The 15,974-nt window shown below is 38.9% G+C and overlaps 1 protein-coding gene across 1 annotated transcript; it reads right to left on the reverse strand.

Annotated features, from left to right (window-relative positions):
* Positions 1–5,729: 5,729 nt before the first annotated feature.
* On the reverse strand, positions 5,730–10,515 carry LOC139126368 (S-crystallin SL11-like). Its single transcript, XM_070692437.1, has 5 exons — positions 10,282–10,515; positions 8,277–8,369; positions 7,583–7,698; positions 6,978–7,085; positions 5,730–6,140 (listed from the first exon to the last, which is right to left on the reverse strand). The coding sequence occupies exons 1-5, from the start codon at positions 10,418–10,420 to the stop codon at positions 5,976–5,978; spliced, it is 621 nt and encodes a 206-aa protein (XP_070548538.1). The 5' UTR covers positions 10,421–10,515; the 3' UTR covers positions 5,730–5,975.
* Between the last annotated feature and the right edge of the window lie 5,459 nt (positions 10,516–15,974).

Here is a 15,974-nt window from a genome sequence, read left to right on the forward strand (position 1 = left end):
GTACACGCTCATGTTTTGTCGATTGGTGCGGTGTATCTCAGGAGTCCATTTTGGTCCACTTCGGATCATGTTATGTATGTCATTTTCCCCCCACACTCATCATGACATGAGTTTAATTAGTCTGGAACATTCTCAACTTTGTGTAAAAATGGGAAGCTTTAAATAGATACTACTACTACTGTGACTACTACTACTTCGGTGCTTCAAATTTTATCAGATTTATTCAAAAACTGCTGAGGTCAATATCAAAGCATGTATGTAAAACATGCTGATTACAAGGAATTTGTTACAAAAAGAAAGATGTATCCATGAAAAAGCACAGATGTGAAAATGATGTAAAGAAATCCTCATACAACCCGGCCTACTTCATCATTAAGATGTATGTTGACAGACAAGAAAATGCCGAAATTTTAAATTGATAAACACTGCATTATTGAAGTAGTCATGAGCAAACGGATGGAGGAAGTCCATCTGATTAAAATCAGGTGTAGAGTACGGCGACGTCTTCTTATGCGTACGCGGTATTCTCTCCGAGTCGCTGTCGCCTCTCACTACGCGACAGCGAGAGAATACCGCGTACGCATAAGAAGACGTCGCCGTACTCTACTTCTGATTTTAATCAGATTGGAGGAAGTCGTTCCTATATTAGGCTATTTCCATACTGAGTTCATCATGCACAATGTAAAGTTCACTATGGTTCGAAGCGAGACTACATAAATGTCCTGTGAGAAAATTAACCAGGAATGTAATCCGCGTTTGTGTAATGAGTTAAGAAATGCTACGACCCTACAAAAACAGTAAAATACCTACGTGTTGTATACAAATAGCAAAGTATTTGGCAAAGCTGCACTATAAGTAACTATAAATAAATATCGGCGATTTCACAGACCCGGCGTGCCGTGGCACAAGGCTAGTCATTGTAGTATCGTCTAGAGTCCGGAAATTGCCGATAAATATTCTGTAAGTATAGGCGATTTCACAGACGCAGAGTGCTGAGTCCAATGTCGATCGGCGATTTCACAGTAATCCCGAAATCGTCGATATGTCAAACTTTGATACTAGATGGAAATATCCGATTTAAAAAAAAAATGTTCAAAGTCACGCCGTCATGGACAAAAATGCCGTTTTGGCACCCCACTTCACACATTGTGACCTTTTTAGTCTAACAGATTTTGCTTGGAACCACTCTTTCCACATTGAACAACAGCGGCATCTTGTAAATGTAGTTGTACCATGGAGGTGGATGGTTGAACTTAGTTGTGAAAGTTGAACTAGTTATATGGAGTTTAACTTAGGCACACGCCTCTGAACAATGTACATGGACACAAAGTTCTATAACTGCTTCAAATGACCCGTTCCCGTGTAGGATTTATTGAACTAGTACGTAACATATTTGAGAAAGTTCGGAAGATAGAGCACAGGATTTATTGAACTAATTAAAATGCGTAGTTGAACTTCGGCAAAAGTATCTCTCTTTATTCACCAAGAGTTATATATTGTCATGAAAATTACCCACCCCTTTCAATCCCATAAACTAGTCCTACGAGTATGGCAAGAGTGTCCGGCTTTGGCTCCGGAGGCAGTGAAGGGCTACCCGTAAGCATGCTCATTCAGCTCCCTCACACCTGTCGGCCACCCCTAAAATGTAATGGTACAAGTCGGCTGGGTACAGAGTTCAACGACGGCGGTCCAGTTCGAATTGACTTCGCGCCAGAGTCATTAAACTGTCATTTTTCAGCTGCAAGGAGTAAAGTTGACCATCGATAGGAGTTACAAGGGCTCTAACATTATCCGGGAGCAGGATTATAGTGAAATTTGCACACGGTAAGGCGAGATTCTCTAATAATGCGGCCCCGTGTGTGCCTTGACCATGCAGTGTAGATCCGCACTGCAGCTTTTACACTAGCAGGTATAGGAAGAAATTGTAGCCCTGGTTGGGGCAAGGCGCGAGCCGCACGACAGAAGCCCAATCCCCACCAACCAAGGGCTACAATTATTGCAGCTAATAATACACATAAATGTTACTACACTCAATATGTTGTACGGCTCTTATTGCTGACTCATCATGACTTGACTATTGTGTGGTAGAATCTGCAAAGGCTGAACATTGCTATGTCGCTGGGGGGGTAGGTGGGTGGAGGACTTTAAAAAAGCCTACGACTGAATGTAGACATTTTGTCTCACAGAAGTAGTGAAGGAATTTCGCATAATGGAGTCTTCAAGATTCGAAAATGAGGAAACTCCGGTCAGGACGATAGTCTGCAGCTTCTGACGGAACCCCAGTCAGAACGGTAGTCTGCAGCTTCTGCATGTAAAGTTGAAAGTCACGTGGTTTTCTTTGCATAAATGAGTTCAAGGTCAAACTTTGCATGTTCTCAATGAACTCATAATAACATATAGCGACAGCGGTCACTGTGCCATTTTAATATGATATAATATAAAGCCATTCAGGTGCTAAAATATAATATCGAAAAAATATAATGCCGATTTTTTTCAATTGATGGTTTTCGCATTGCCACAATGGTTGGAGTAGGTTTGCCCATATCTCAAAGCAAACATACATATGTGTGTTTTGTACACAGCCCAGTGTTGATATTGTAAGAATGAATACACGTAACAAGATTGATAAATCATTTCTACAGTCCTGCAATGTGTGATTTTCAGACCAGTCGGTCCTTGTGGGTGAATGGTGGAGATCGTCAGATTTAAATATTCATAAGAGGCAACATTTTAATGATGACTCATGGTACTAGAGTGCCAATCACAGCTCCCCCTGCTCCTTGACTCAATATTACACAACTTTGCTGGGGATGTCTTATCTGTTACGTAGGTGAGTTAGTTTTTGAACTTAGATGATCTGTTGTAACTTCTTTGTCCACTGTGTCGAATAATAAACTTTATCTTCTGATAACACTTGATATGAGTTAAATGTTGGTATTTCTCCGAAGTTTCTGTTTCTCATCATGTCTTTGACAAATCTCCTTCTTTGATGTAGTGGTTTGAGTGGCGTCATTTATTTCTGTTCATATCGTCTTTTAATCTTCTGTTAGCTCAGCCAACATTTTATCAGGGTTGAAATTATCTAAGCTTATACTAGGATCATCGATTGGGTCAACATTATCTGCGTTCTCTGTTGGCTACTCTGCGTTCTTCACATTTTTTACTTTTCATCGGGGATATCATTTGCTGATGTATGCCACTTCTTCCCTCTTTACTGGTCGTTTCCTCTCATAGTTTTAACCTTTGAACCGTATCATCATTAGATCATCATGACATAGCTTATCTCCGTTATCAACTGTTATGCAATTCTCCAACAACGCCTCCTTTTCTTCAACACTTTTCAAAGTAACGAATCATATTCTGGGTTCACAAAATACTTCTTGATATATGCCGGCTATATTTCCGTTTCTTTTTCCTTGCTTACCATTTCTAATACCTGATTTCTTGTCACTCATTGAGTTTTTAACCGGAACTTTACTGTTCTTTCTGGTAGAAACTTGAGTATCTCCGGACGCTCACTGTAAACTGTAAACTAATGGGTTTATTATTTCAGCATCTTCCGGCATTTTCTAGTTTTTGATTGACTTAGACGCTAGTTTTGCCACATTGTTTTTCTCGAGGGTCTATGGGTATACGCAATAAAAAAGATTACGAATACAGTATACAGGGTAGAATGAAGATGTTTGTTTAGTAGCCCTTTGAAGGCGCTTCTCATAAATGTTATTGACTGACAGAAAAAGGAATGTAGATTTGTTATGTACTTTGTTTTATTTGCAACAATGTTGAAATTAATTTATCTTTTTCAAAAAAAAAGCACAGAAAAAGGCAAGGTGTGGCGTTGAATTTAGTAATAAGACGAATGATAACAAATGTAAAAAGTATTCTACATAAAAATGAATCGGTCAAATCTGCAAAATTTGCCAGGACATGCATTATGGTGCTTCATGCAAGCGGATAGACATTCAGTGTTACCATTTCCCGTATGTAAAAAGATGGACGCAAAATATGTGCCTCTGTATCAACTTACGGACATATTTACGGACTTTCAGATCAAACTATACACCCGTGTATCAACGTCGCTTGCAGTGATTGATATATTTCTAAGAATCTCACCATCTTAATTTTTACTGTAGTGGGACATTAGATGACTAGTGACGCTCTCCCTTGCAACGACTTACATTCTGGTAACCGTCTTTGGACATACATTTTGTAAGGCGTTCGAGCTTATTTTACGGCTGTAACCGCCCAGGAAGCTAAGTGTAAATACCACGACAAACTAGTCACTTTGCAGTGATCGATATATTTTTTCGGATCTCATCTTGGAAATCGCACTGTAATGGGATATCAGATGAGTAGCGATGCTCTCCCTTGTATCAACGTACGTTCTGATAGCCTTCATTGGACATACATGTGTTTGCCCTGCGAGATTTATATTATTTTACGGTTGTAACCATCCAAAATTAGTCGCTTGCAGTGATCGGATGTATCTCACCGTCTAAGTCGTTCTGTAGGAGGACACCACATTACATACTGTCACGCTAGTAGTTAGGGGAATGCGACTTGAGGTACCAGTCTGGATCGCAATGCTTTCAGCAACTGAAGCTGACACTGAAATGTTGATTTAAAATTCGTAGAGTCAACGTGACGCTCCACGTCTAAAATGCTAAGTCATAGAGTACATTCACTACAAAGTTATAGACTAAACTTACATAATTTTCATCATTATACAACGGTCATCACATGAAAATCTTCCGCCAGTCTTTGATCATAGACATGGAGATGCCGTTCTCGATTGTTCTCATTGACATCTTTATTAATAGTTAATTAAACGTATGACGCTATCTCCTATCTCCTTGAACCAACGTTAACCTTCTCACGCCTTGGCCACGTGAGGGAGATAAAATCTCTACAAGCGAGGGCGTTACAATACCCACAACTTGCTTGCAAGCATTGTGAACGAGTTGTGAAATAGGAGTTCGACATTATTTACGGCTTTACCACACACAGGACTATAACCAATACACACATAGCACATAAACAATCCTACCGATGGCATGTACCTATACTTTTGTCACGCGGGGAATTTTCAATGGGGAATATAACTTGGGAACCTCACTTATCTGGTGGACCTATCTCGCTTGGCTAAGACTGGGAGGTACAATACTGTCACTTGCCAAGTAAGGTTGAGTTTATCAGTTGAACACCTGTCATTCTGATCTTGTATGATGTAATTTGCAAAACGAATGAAAACACTGTTTAGTTCATGGGGCTTTAAACGTATATATGCCGATCAGATTCACTGAGCAAATGCAACAATTAACGCAGACTGACGACGTAGAGTTATGACTTTTGAAGAGAGCGATTTTGATGCCAATGTATGTTGGCTATGAATCGACCAGAATATGTCTTCTGTTGAATTAACCCCTTCTTTTCCGAGTTCATTTGTGGAAAACTTGCCTCTGTAGTCTTCGACACTTTAAAGAATCACTTGTCACATCTCAGTTCTTGTCCAAATATGTGCAATATTGAGATTGGTTTGTGCGCAAAAGTTTAGCATCGGTGGAATGAGCTCTCGTCCAATCAGAATGGCGCATGGTAGCATGATATAATATAATACATAATCAAAGCCATTGGTTGTCCTTCTTTGACGTATCAAAATCACATGATGAATATTGATATATGCTTGTAAATTTGTGTACATGTTCTAAAAACAAAACAAGGAGTGTGTATTTGTTGATATGTAATGTGATTTTATTTTTAAAACATTCGTCGAAAGAGTATGCACAACCCATTACTTGAGATCTTAAGTATTTAATAATCATGTGAAATGAAACGAGACTATGTAAAACACACAGTGGATAATGTTCCAAATTACTGGCCCTGCTGTAGCATTCTATGAGTTAACAATATCTTTTATGGCTCAAATCTAATTCTGAAAGAATATCACAGGAACGACGATGTCGAAGACATGCGAGTTAGAACTCTGTTTTCGGTCGTTTCTCAAGCCATGCTGCAATGTTGGGAAGTGCAGCTACACGTGCATTGAGCGCCTTCAACTTGGGATAAGCGTCCAGTAGATTAGGGGCAGACGGTGAGGTGAATTCCACTTGGGCAAAAAACGAAAGATCAGCCACTGACACCTGGAAAGAAGAAAGTCGAAATACGTCATTCAACAACGTGCACAAAACAATATGAAGAAATTGGATACGATTGATTGATTGATTGATTGATTGATTGATTGATTGATTGATTGATTCGGTGATTGATCGATCGATCGATCGATCTATCGATTGATTAATTGATTGATTGACTGATTGATTGATTGATTGATTGATTGATTGATTGATTGATTGATTGATTGATTGATTGATTGATTCGGTGATTTTAAGTAAACTGAATACACGGTACCAGAGAAGATCCAGTGTTATATTATGGTCATATCTGTCGATTATTCTAAGTGTATACCATACAATACTGATACAAAATTAAAAGATACTCGCAATGCTATTATTAATTGATGTGCTATCAAAAAGGTCTCTCCGTGTCAGACAAAGTGCGTCACACGACTGAAACACGTACTTTACCGCAATATAAGATACAACTGTATAAATTTCGTCCACCACATATCCGTAATGTCATAATTTACAAGTCAAATGTGAAGCTTCGTTAAAGCTTGTGTAGTAACCTAAGATGTAGTTTTACATATTGGTGTAATGATGAGATAATAAAGTTCTTGTTCTTTTCCCCATGTCATGCAAATACCCAGTATTCTATTCACCACAATGTCTACTCTGCTTGTTGGCGACTGAATTCCGGAATTTGTTATATTTGACGATATGCTACATGTCGGCAAGGATTGTGCTTTGTATGTCAAAATACGTTTGAGAGAAAAAATAAAAACAATATTAAACAAGGTTACAGCTATCGTCCATTTCACAGTTTTAGTTTGATGCAAATGAATACATGACATCACTTACCCCATCTCCAACGAAAAATCCATCACCCCCGTTGTTAGCAGTGAGTATCTTCTCAAGCGATGCTAATGTCGCGGTTAGTTTCTTGCCGTACTCAGTCTTTAATTCTGTCTGTAATTGAAAATCAGGACAGAATAGTAGTTGAAATAATTTATAATTACGCTGCTGCTATGATGCTTGTATCTACACGTCTGTACCTTTTGGTTTGAGATATTTAAATAATTATAAGAGGCGTCTAGACACGAATAAAACTAAGTTCACTTGCTACCCTCATGTAATTTCAAACCATAACACTAAACATACAGCACGGAATTTGAATAATTTATACAAGTGATTGATATCACTGAGCCAGAACATATCATCAATATATTATTAAAGAGCCAGTAGCTGTAAACTCGGATGAAGTTATTAAGTCCTATTTTTGCTTTTTATGACGAAATAACAATGCAGTCTATACATGTATATATTGACAACACAACCTCGGCATTTCGAACCTTACTAAAGTTACAGCTTTTTGCGCTTTGGTAAAATCATTTAAAGTAACGCAGATCTAAGTTTCTTTTCGAGGCAAAGTTACAGAGGTCAGCGTACTATTTGACGTCATTTACCTTCTTTGCTTCATCTTTCTCGAAAAACACCTTTATCATCCCCTGAAAAAGATCTTCACATGCGTCTGTCACCATGTCAGCCTTAGCTTTGTCCAGGTTAGTTTTCCCTGCCAAACCTTGATTATGGAGGAGAAATAGGCAATGAGACAGGTTTGACCTACATTTCGTAATCTAATGGTTTACACGATACAATACTGTTCGTGATAAAACAAGATAGCAAGATATCCATGTGATATTGTTGTGTGTCCATTTCAATATTAATCGTGGTATTACTTCGACCATAAGCCTGTAATTCACATACACCGTTACGTGTTCGATGTCCGTCGCTGAAAACGATATGAGCATATCCCTGGATCACCATGTGTAATGGCAATGCTTGGCTGGGGGCATACCTGCAACACGACCTGAAAACTTGACTTCATTTGGGCACGGTTACTCTACCCCATGAGGGCGTGCCGTGATCTGGGATTTTACTTTTTCTCTTTACCTGCGTATAACTGTCCACCGACTATCTTACAATGTAATGCGGGCATACACGGACACCGGCAACATAAGAATGTATCATTTTATCAAGAACTTTAGATACCCAACAAACAATAACTTTCAGAAATAGTTTCAGATATTTCCTCAAAGTTATCTTGCGTACACGATTTTCCTTTCTCGCAAAGCAACATTTACTAGCTATTTTACTTACCATATTCGTTGGCAAGGTAACGGGCCATAGCTCTTGACTGGCTGATCATAACACCGTCCGTTTCCAAGCACGGCAGTTGTCCAAATTCATACTCTTTAAAAAACAAACAGTCAAACAAAGAAACAAAAAATCAGTACTTGAGCAATAACAACCATTGCTTTTTCACTGCATTTATGCGGCTTATGTTTGGCATAACTATTAATCATTAATTCGGATTATCTACCTCCTGCTTATTTGCCCCAATCAGGATTATACCCATAATATTATTTTTATCCTGGTCAGTCATTTCTGCCTTCCTTCACGTAAAAATGAAATTCTGGAAATACAATAAAATACGGAAAACAAGTTTTAAGCTGATGTGGTTCCAGAGACAGAATTGTATAATCATACGAAATTCTTGTTGAAGATCAATTTCGCCATCGTAGTAGCATCTTCGCAGCAAGACGCCAACGTGATTCATAATTCACCACATCCTATAATACTTTGATCGATGAACAATAGTGAGATTCCAATTCCCAACTGTCTGTTCTCTGGGGTTGTGGATTCTAGGATGCGGATTCTAGGAACGCCCTTTTTGTCAATTTTTGTCAATATTTGATCATACAATACAGCTCAGAAATGTTACGACACTCAAGATGTTGTACGACTCTGATTGCTGACTCATTATGACCTGACTAATCTGTGATTGTCTTCGATGGATAAACATTCTAAAATTCAAAATTACTTTTTTTCCCAATCAAAATTTCCAAGGAGACTCTCCACTCACTGAAGTGCAAACAGAATTTTCACGAATGGCTTCAGAGACATCTTTCGCCAGATGGTCAACAAGCTTTAAGAACACTTTTTTTATGAATTGGACTATCTTGAACAAGATAATCCTCACATAAACTGTAGCTAAAAAGAATCTGAAAAGAGTCAGTTTGGTGGGAACTTGGAGGACCAACGAATGGAGATAACAACTTCAATAGACCTATTGGACGCTCTGTATCTTTGAAGTTGGAATTTAAGAGTGGTAACATACATGATACATATATCGGAAACAAAACTCTGCACTAAAATTGTGTCATATAGACAAACTATCTCCCCTTCACACACAGCTACTAGTAATTCTCATCGCATATATTGACGGCAAGGCGGCCGGGTTGGATGCCTTGTTGGCGCTGGGATTAAGTATGATGGTTGAGGGTAATCATTTCTAGTTGCTGTTAAAAGCACCAACTTCATTCACATTAGAATATAAATGTAGTTTTTCTACAATCGGGTATGTGTTTTGACCTTTAAACGCATCCAGGGCTACTTGTAATATCTGAAAGCAAACATACAGGTGTGTGTTCTGTACCCCAACCAGTTAAGTGTTGATATGGTAAGAATGATAAATCATTTCTACAGTCCTGCAATGTGTGATTTTCAGACCAGTCGGTCCTTGATATACCGTTGAGGGCCTTACAAACGACCTTTCATATGATGTGCAATTACCTGCAACCCTTTCTTTTTCTAACACAGTTTCCGCTCTACAATGACGCAACCAACAGAATGAAATGAGTTGAAACAGTGTATCCTAAATGATTATTATGTTGTTTTACACTGAACCACATGTATGTCATAAGAATGCTGGTGTAGCGCCCGTGCCGCACTGCACTGGCCTGGTATACGCCGAACAATAACATAGCGACATTTTGCGACACATAATTACGTGTGGCGAGATATTGCAATATAAAACAAGTAGTGCTACTTTTGCGCATGGTAATCGAAATACAGCCAAACCCCCTCACCCTAAAAGCAGAAATTGCGTTTACTGTGCGCGTGTTTTAATTATCCGATGCCCAAAATAACCTACAAGGGAAATATGTTTAACACGGGCATACAGCTGTACTCAAGCGACCACGAAAATTTGCTGCAAAGCAAGGTACTGATAATAGCCATGTTCAATACCTAACAGAACATTCTAGCCCAAGTCTAGCGTTCAGATAGGGGTGTGGCAATCACTAAATAACCAAACACTTACTACCCGTTGCTTTTTCCGTCTGCCACTGTTCACTAGTGAAACGGACATCCTCAAATTCCACTCCGGCAGCAGAAAGGACCAATCGGGATGGTTCTGCTCTTCCCCTTGCATCGAAATAAATGACGCGATGTTTTGGCATGACGATTAATGTTTACAAGCGTGTTGAGTACTCCAGTTATAGTGTCTCGACAGCAAAGGTCCAGGACAGAGTGAATGGTTGAGCTTGTTGGTCAATGGCGTTTTTAATGACATAAGATTTAAATATTCATAAGACGCTACACACGGTACTACAGTGCCAGTGTCTTATCTGTTACGTAGGTGTGTTAGTTTTTAAATTTAGATTATTTGTTGTATCTTACTCGTTCACTGTGTCGAATAATAATCAACTTCATCTTCTGATAACATTTGATATAAGTTGAATGTTGGTATTTCTCCGAAGTTTCCGTTTCTCATCATGGCTTTGACAAGTTGTCTTCTTTTATGTGGTGGTTTGAGTGGCCTCATCTTTGTCTGTTCATATCAGCGTTTACTCTGAGATATATTTCTTCTGTTGTTTCAGCCAACATTTTATCAGGGTCGAAATTATCTAATTAAGGTTGTACTAGGATCATCGATCGGGTCAACACACAGAGAAACATGTCTATGTTCCTCTGTGGTCAACAATATCTGCGTTCTCTGTTGGCTCCCGTGCGTTCTTCACAGTTTTTCTTTTCGCAATGGGATATCATTTGCTCATATATGCAACTTTTCCCCTCTTTTCTTATTGTTTCCTTTCATAGCATTAACCTTTGAACCGTATCATCATTAGATCATCATGACATAGCTTATCTCCGTTATCCACTGTTATGCAAGTTTCCAACAACGCCTCCTTTTCTACAATTTTTTTTTCATAGTAATGAACCATATTCTGGGTTCAACAATTATTCCTTGATAGATGCCGGCTATATTTCCGTTCCCTTTTCCTTACTAATTGCTTACCATTTCTAATCCCTGATTTCTTGTCACTCATGGAGTTTTGAACTTGAACTTTACTGTTCTTTCTGGAAAAAACTTGAGTATCTCCGGACGCTCACCTCGTGACCATGACAGCGCCCTCTGTGATGACTCACACAAGCTTGCGCTTTCTGCTGCGAATCCAATCGACTCGGACGTTTCCTTGATTCTGTCAACCTATCGACATCTGCACACTTCTGCACACCTCTAAGGTGTATCAATGATTTAGCCGACAAAGTATCATGCAAAATAGGAAAGAATAGAAATCTTATTCTTTCTGCGTCATGTATAATCGAGATACGATCACCCTATTCTACTATTATTTTTAACCATGAAAAATTATTAAGAACTATATGTATTGGCACATATTTCATCCAGAGACCCTCGTCATTTAATCATGGACCGCTTAAGGGTCCCTGATCTAATCCGTGAATTCAGTTGATGTACAAAATGAATCTTCCTTCTTACTTCGCAAACTTCAAACTTTTGATTCATTCCTTGAAACGTTATTGGTCGTAATCAGGCGAACAAATTCCACGGCTTCAAGCTTACGGTAGTTTGGTGATGCGTCTTATCATTTCAACGCGATTTGCCAATTAAAGTCCCTTCTTCACAGTTGGTTTTATGCATTTATATGTTCTTGAACATCTTTGTTTTGTTCGAAGTGATTCAACTTATTATGCAGCCTGAGGCATAATTCCCTCCATTGTGGGCTTTCGGTGCATTCTGTCCTGTAAACTAATGGTTTTATTGTTCAGCTTCTTCCAGCATTTTCTAGTGTTTGATTGACTTGGACGCTAGTTTTACCACATTTGGGTCTGGTATACGCAATAACAAAGGTTACGTAGTTGTATCGGTATACAGGGTAGCATGACAAAGTTTGTTTATTAGCCTTATGGGGGCGCTTCTCATAAATGTAATTGACTGACAGAAAAAGGCAAGGAGAGAGGTTTAATTTGTAACCACAAGAATAATAAATGTTGTAAAAAGTATTCTGCATATTAAAGAATGAGTAGGTTAAATCTGCAAAAACTACCAGGACACAGTGCGGAGGTGTGCCGTATGTCGCATCGCTCCTGCACCATGATGATGGGACGAAGCGCAGGCGTACTTCGGTCAGGCTCTCTGACCATGCTGAGTATGTTGTTTTCTATATTTTAATAATACTTCTTAGGAAGAAATCTTCGAGGTGAAATTTTGTATTGTACGATACATCGCCTGTATTTAAGTATTACCTTTTTTTAAAGTCCTGGCAAATTGTAGGAGTTTGTCACGATGGACGAACATCCATCCAATAATGACAGGGTATCAGGTTCTATGGATAGGTTTACTGTTGGTAAAGTAGCATGTCCTACCTGGTAAATCCTCTCCCTAGCCCTTATTTACGGCCCCTTGTTTCGAAAACTTTCCAAGTCAACCTACCAGAGGGGGATGCTGAAGCTATGAAATGTGAAAATCATCGCCAGTTGCCCGACACAGCACAACAAGCTTGTTTCCTGTCACATAGCGGGGAAAATGGTCAGATATACTGAATTATATCATACCAGTATATTGATGGCGCAAATGCAGCGATCTGATTGGTCGAGACGCGAAAAGAACCGTGGTATATTGGCGATATACCACGGCTGGCATACGCGCGAGCTATTAGTCTGAGCAAAAATCCGTTTTTGACGTTCCACGCCAGAATTTCAATATACTGTTATGATACAGTAGCAAAAAATCACACCCAGCATCGGTATACCACTCGATTTTGACCAGTTCACTTCTATCCTCTCGCTATCGCTCGTGCATATATGTCGTGAACTGGTCAAAATCTCGTGGTATACCGTCGCTGGGTGGAATTAATTGCTTATATATTTGCTGTTATCATGTGAGTGTATTGCCTTTACTTTTCACAGTAACAGTCGAACGCCTATTAGCGGTAGAACAATACTAAGGAGTTGCTGTGACGTCATGCACAACTCAACCAAAATACAGCTATCGAAAGGTTTTCAAAGAGACGTATCTTTGGGTGTATCTTATATCCTTCATGTGGTAGAATATATATCCTTGTTGTACCTTAGTGAAAGCTTTGATCAAAAAGTTAAAGAACTGTTTACATCTTTCAGTTTCAGTAAATTATTTTCAGAGGATACTTGTACTCGGAATGTGTCTTAAGAAGGCGATTGTGCAATTCCTTGAATGTCCGTCTTACAAGCCATTTGGTACTTATTCAAGGAATCCTTACAATGGGGTTGATTTCTTAGACAAACCATTACCCGATGACGTCATAGTCTTACTCCTACTCGTAGACAGACGAGAACTTAGCGTCGTCAACCCTAGTTATTCGCTTCAATACGGTACAAGGCTGGCAATCAAAAACAAAGACGATGGATAGAGAGCGCTACTTATGCCGATGGATGAACTTCAACTTTACAGTTACACTATGTTGTTTCAATTTGATAGAAGTAACACACGCATTTCTTTTACTGTCAGACTTGTTTCGGGTACAAGTGTGCTAATGCCACGAAAAGATTGACAAGCACCCACAGTATCTGTGAAGTGTCTTGACTATATGATAATCAGAAAGGTAGAAATCTGTCTCATGCAGACTTTCCTGAAGTTGGTTAGCCAGTTCGCTTTGTTTTTATATTGTTAGCGTATTCTATGAATCGAAACGCAGCATGACCGTCACAGTTGTTTATGATGTACGAAACGCCAATAGAAAGTCGCTCAAGGCCGGATGGCTGGTTATTTTCGATATTATATGCGAGACGTCCTCTGCTAATGCAATATGGGAGCTGAAAATAAATCCATAAACGGTATGAAGCTTTGAAAAGACTAGTATCATCGCGGTGCATGATGGATCGTTCGAACATGCGAATATACTTTATTCCCGGTGTTCTTCGCACAATATGCAAACAAGGTGGGAATTGCACTGAGGAATAGCCAAACAGCAAACAAATATCTAGATTCTCTCAAATACGCTTAGCATTTAAGTATTTCCATTATAATATTTCGTTTTCTCTGTCGTGTTTAGCCTATAGTATGTAACGACTACCAGTTCTCCAATCACAGGAAAGTATTATATTGTCATGATGACATCAGTGATTGACTACAAGTCAAGGATTTGACCAAATGACGTGCAACTGTGTACGTTATTGTAATATCACCCGACCATTGTTCTTAATTTTACTCTCCTGAATTTATTTTTGACGACAGACAACGATTTTGACCGACAGTAACCCTTGCATTAAGTTACCTCAGCTTGTGTTTTCCGAACGTGGAAGTCACAGTTTGTCTTCCTTTTAGTGATGTGTTGTTTTAACAACTGCTGAACCAATTTGCAGTGACCGGACGTCGAGTTTAGACGACAGCGCTGTCACAGTCCCTCCATTCACGGTTTTGTGTTGACAGATTGCTTCATCCTGTTTGATATTGTACTTAGATGGGGGCGACCTTCCCCTCGTTTGCCTTTGCCGACTCTATGATCATTAGTTTATAGGCGCATACCAAAGTCATGACAATGTGCAATTTTTCACTCGGTATCGAAGTGCACTTGGTGAGTTATAGACAGAAACATTATTGGAGACACATTATTGGAGACCATCTTGAAGACCTGTTAGAGACCATCTTTTAATACTCAATTTGGAGACGACCGTGATCTAGAGACTATTGTTAGACTGTCCTAATTATAGAAGACTACGGCTATAAGAATATTTCTGTGTGCTGTCTGTTCTGCTTCAATGTTCTATCCCAGAGTGCACGTATCAAGACACCTTCCCGCCTCAACTCGACTACGTGACATATCGTTCAAACCGAAGAGAAAATATAAATTAATCTTAAATCTTAAATAAGCCTAAGTCAACATTAATATCAAACCATGCACTGACTGTTTAATTCCTTCGTTAACATGTAGATTTCAACAACACGTTTCTTGTACATAATTAATGAGAACTGATAAAAAAGTACAAAAAAAAACTTTTATACCAAATAAAACCCCCACAAATCGAGATATTTGGTTTCAAGTGCGAGCAAGATTTTCACCAGAGCGGCTTATATTTCTCAGGTTTGCAAGAGACCATGTTCTGCTACCCCCTGACTGTACAGGCAGAGCAATATTGCTAGATCTTTGCAATGCCACAATCGCCCTAAAAATTATATTACAAGCTCAGCGTAGTAAGCTTATCAAGCTGACACAGAGGCAAAGGTGTTGCTACACGATACCTAGATTTTTCTATCCTCACTCATTCTAAAGTAATGACTTTCACCCTTGATAGGCATTGAATTCTGTGTTTTTGTAAGGTCAAGTGATCTATTAGCAAAGCTCTGTGATATCGAATTTCAAAATGACATACAGGACATAAAAAATTAAATTAATTGATTCAACTACAGTTTATCCAGGTATTCATTAGTTGAAACAACTAAGACAATTTATCTATCAAGGGAATCCAACGATGTTAAAATTTCAGAATTTAGTTTTACCAGATGATCTTTCTGATCATGATTATCTTAGCGCTTATAAAACAGCCTTCGAAACATATCCATGCAACTCTTTTCTTCTTTTTTGCTGAAAATGGGAAATATATTTAACACTGCAATAACAATAAGTAATTAAACGTACACGGTCATCTGTAATCTAAATATGCCCATATATGGTCAAAGGAGCATTCCTTGGTATTCAAAATGCCCATGTGAGGGCGCTTTTTTTAAAACGCGGC

Source organism: Ptychodera flava (assembly GCF_041260155.1).
Source record: "Ptychodera flava strain L36383 chromosome 3 unlocalized genomic scaffold, AS_Pfla_20210202 Scaffold_27__1_contigs__length_13241970_pilon, whole genome shotgun sequence".
NCBI lineage: Eukaryota > Metazoa > Hemichordata > Enteropneusta > Ptychoderidae > Ptychodera > Ptychodera flava.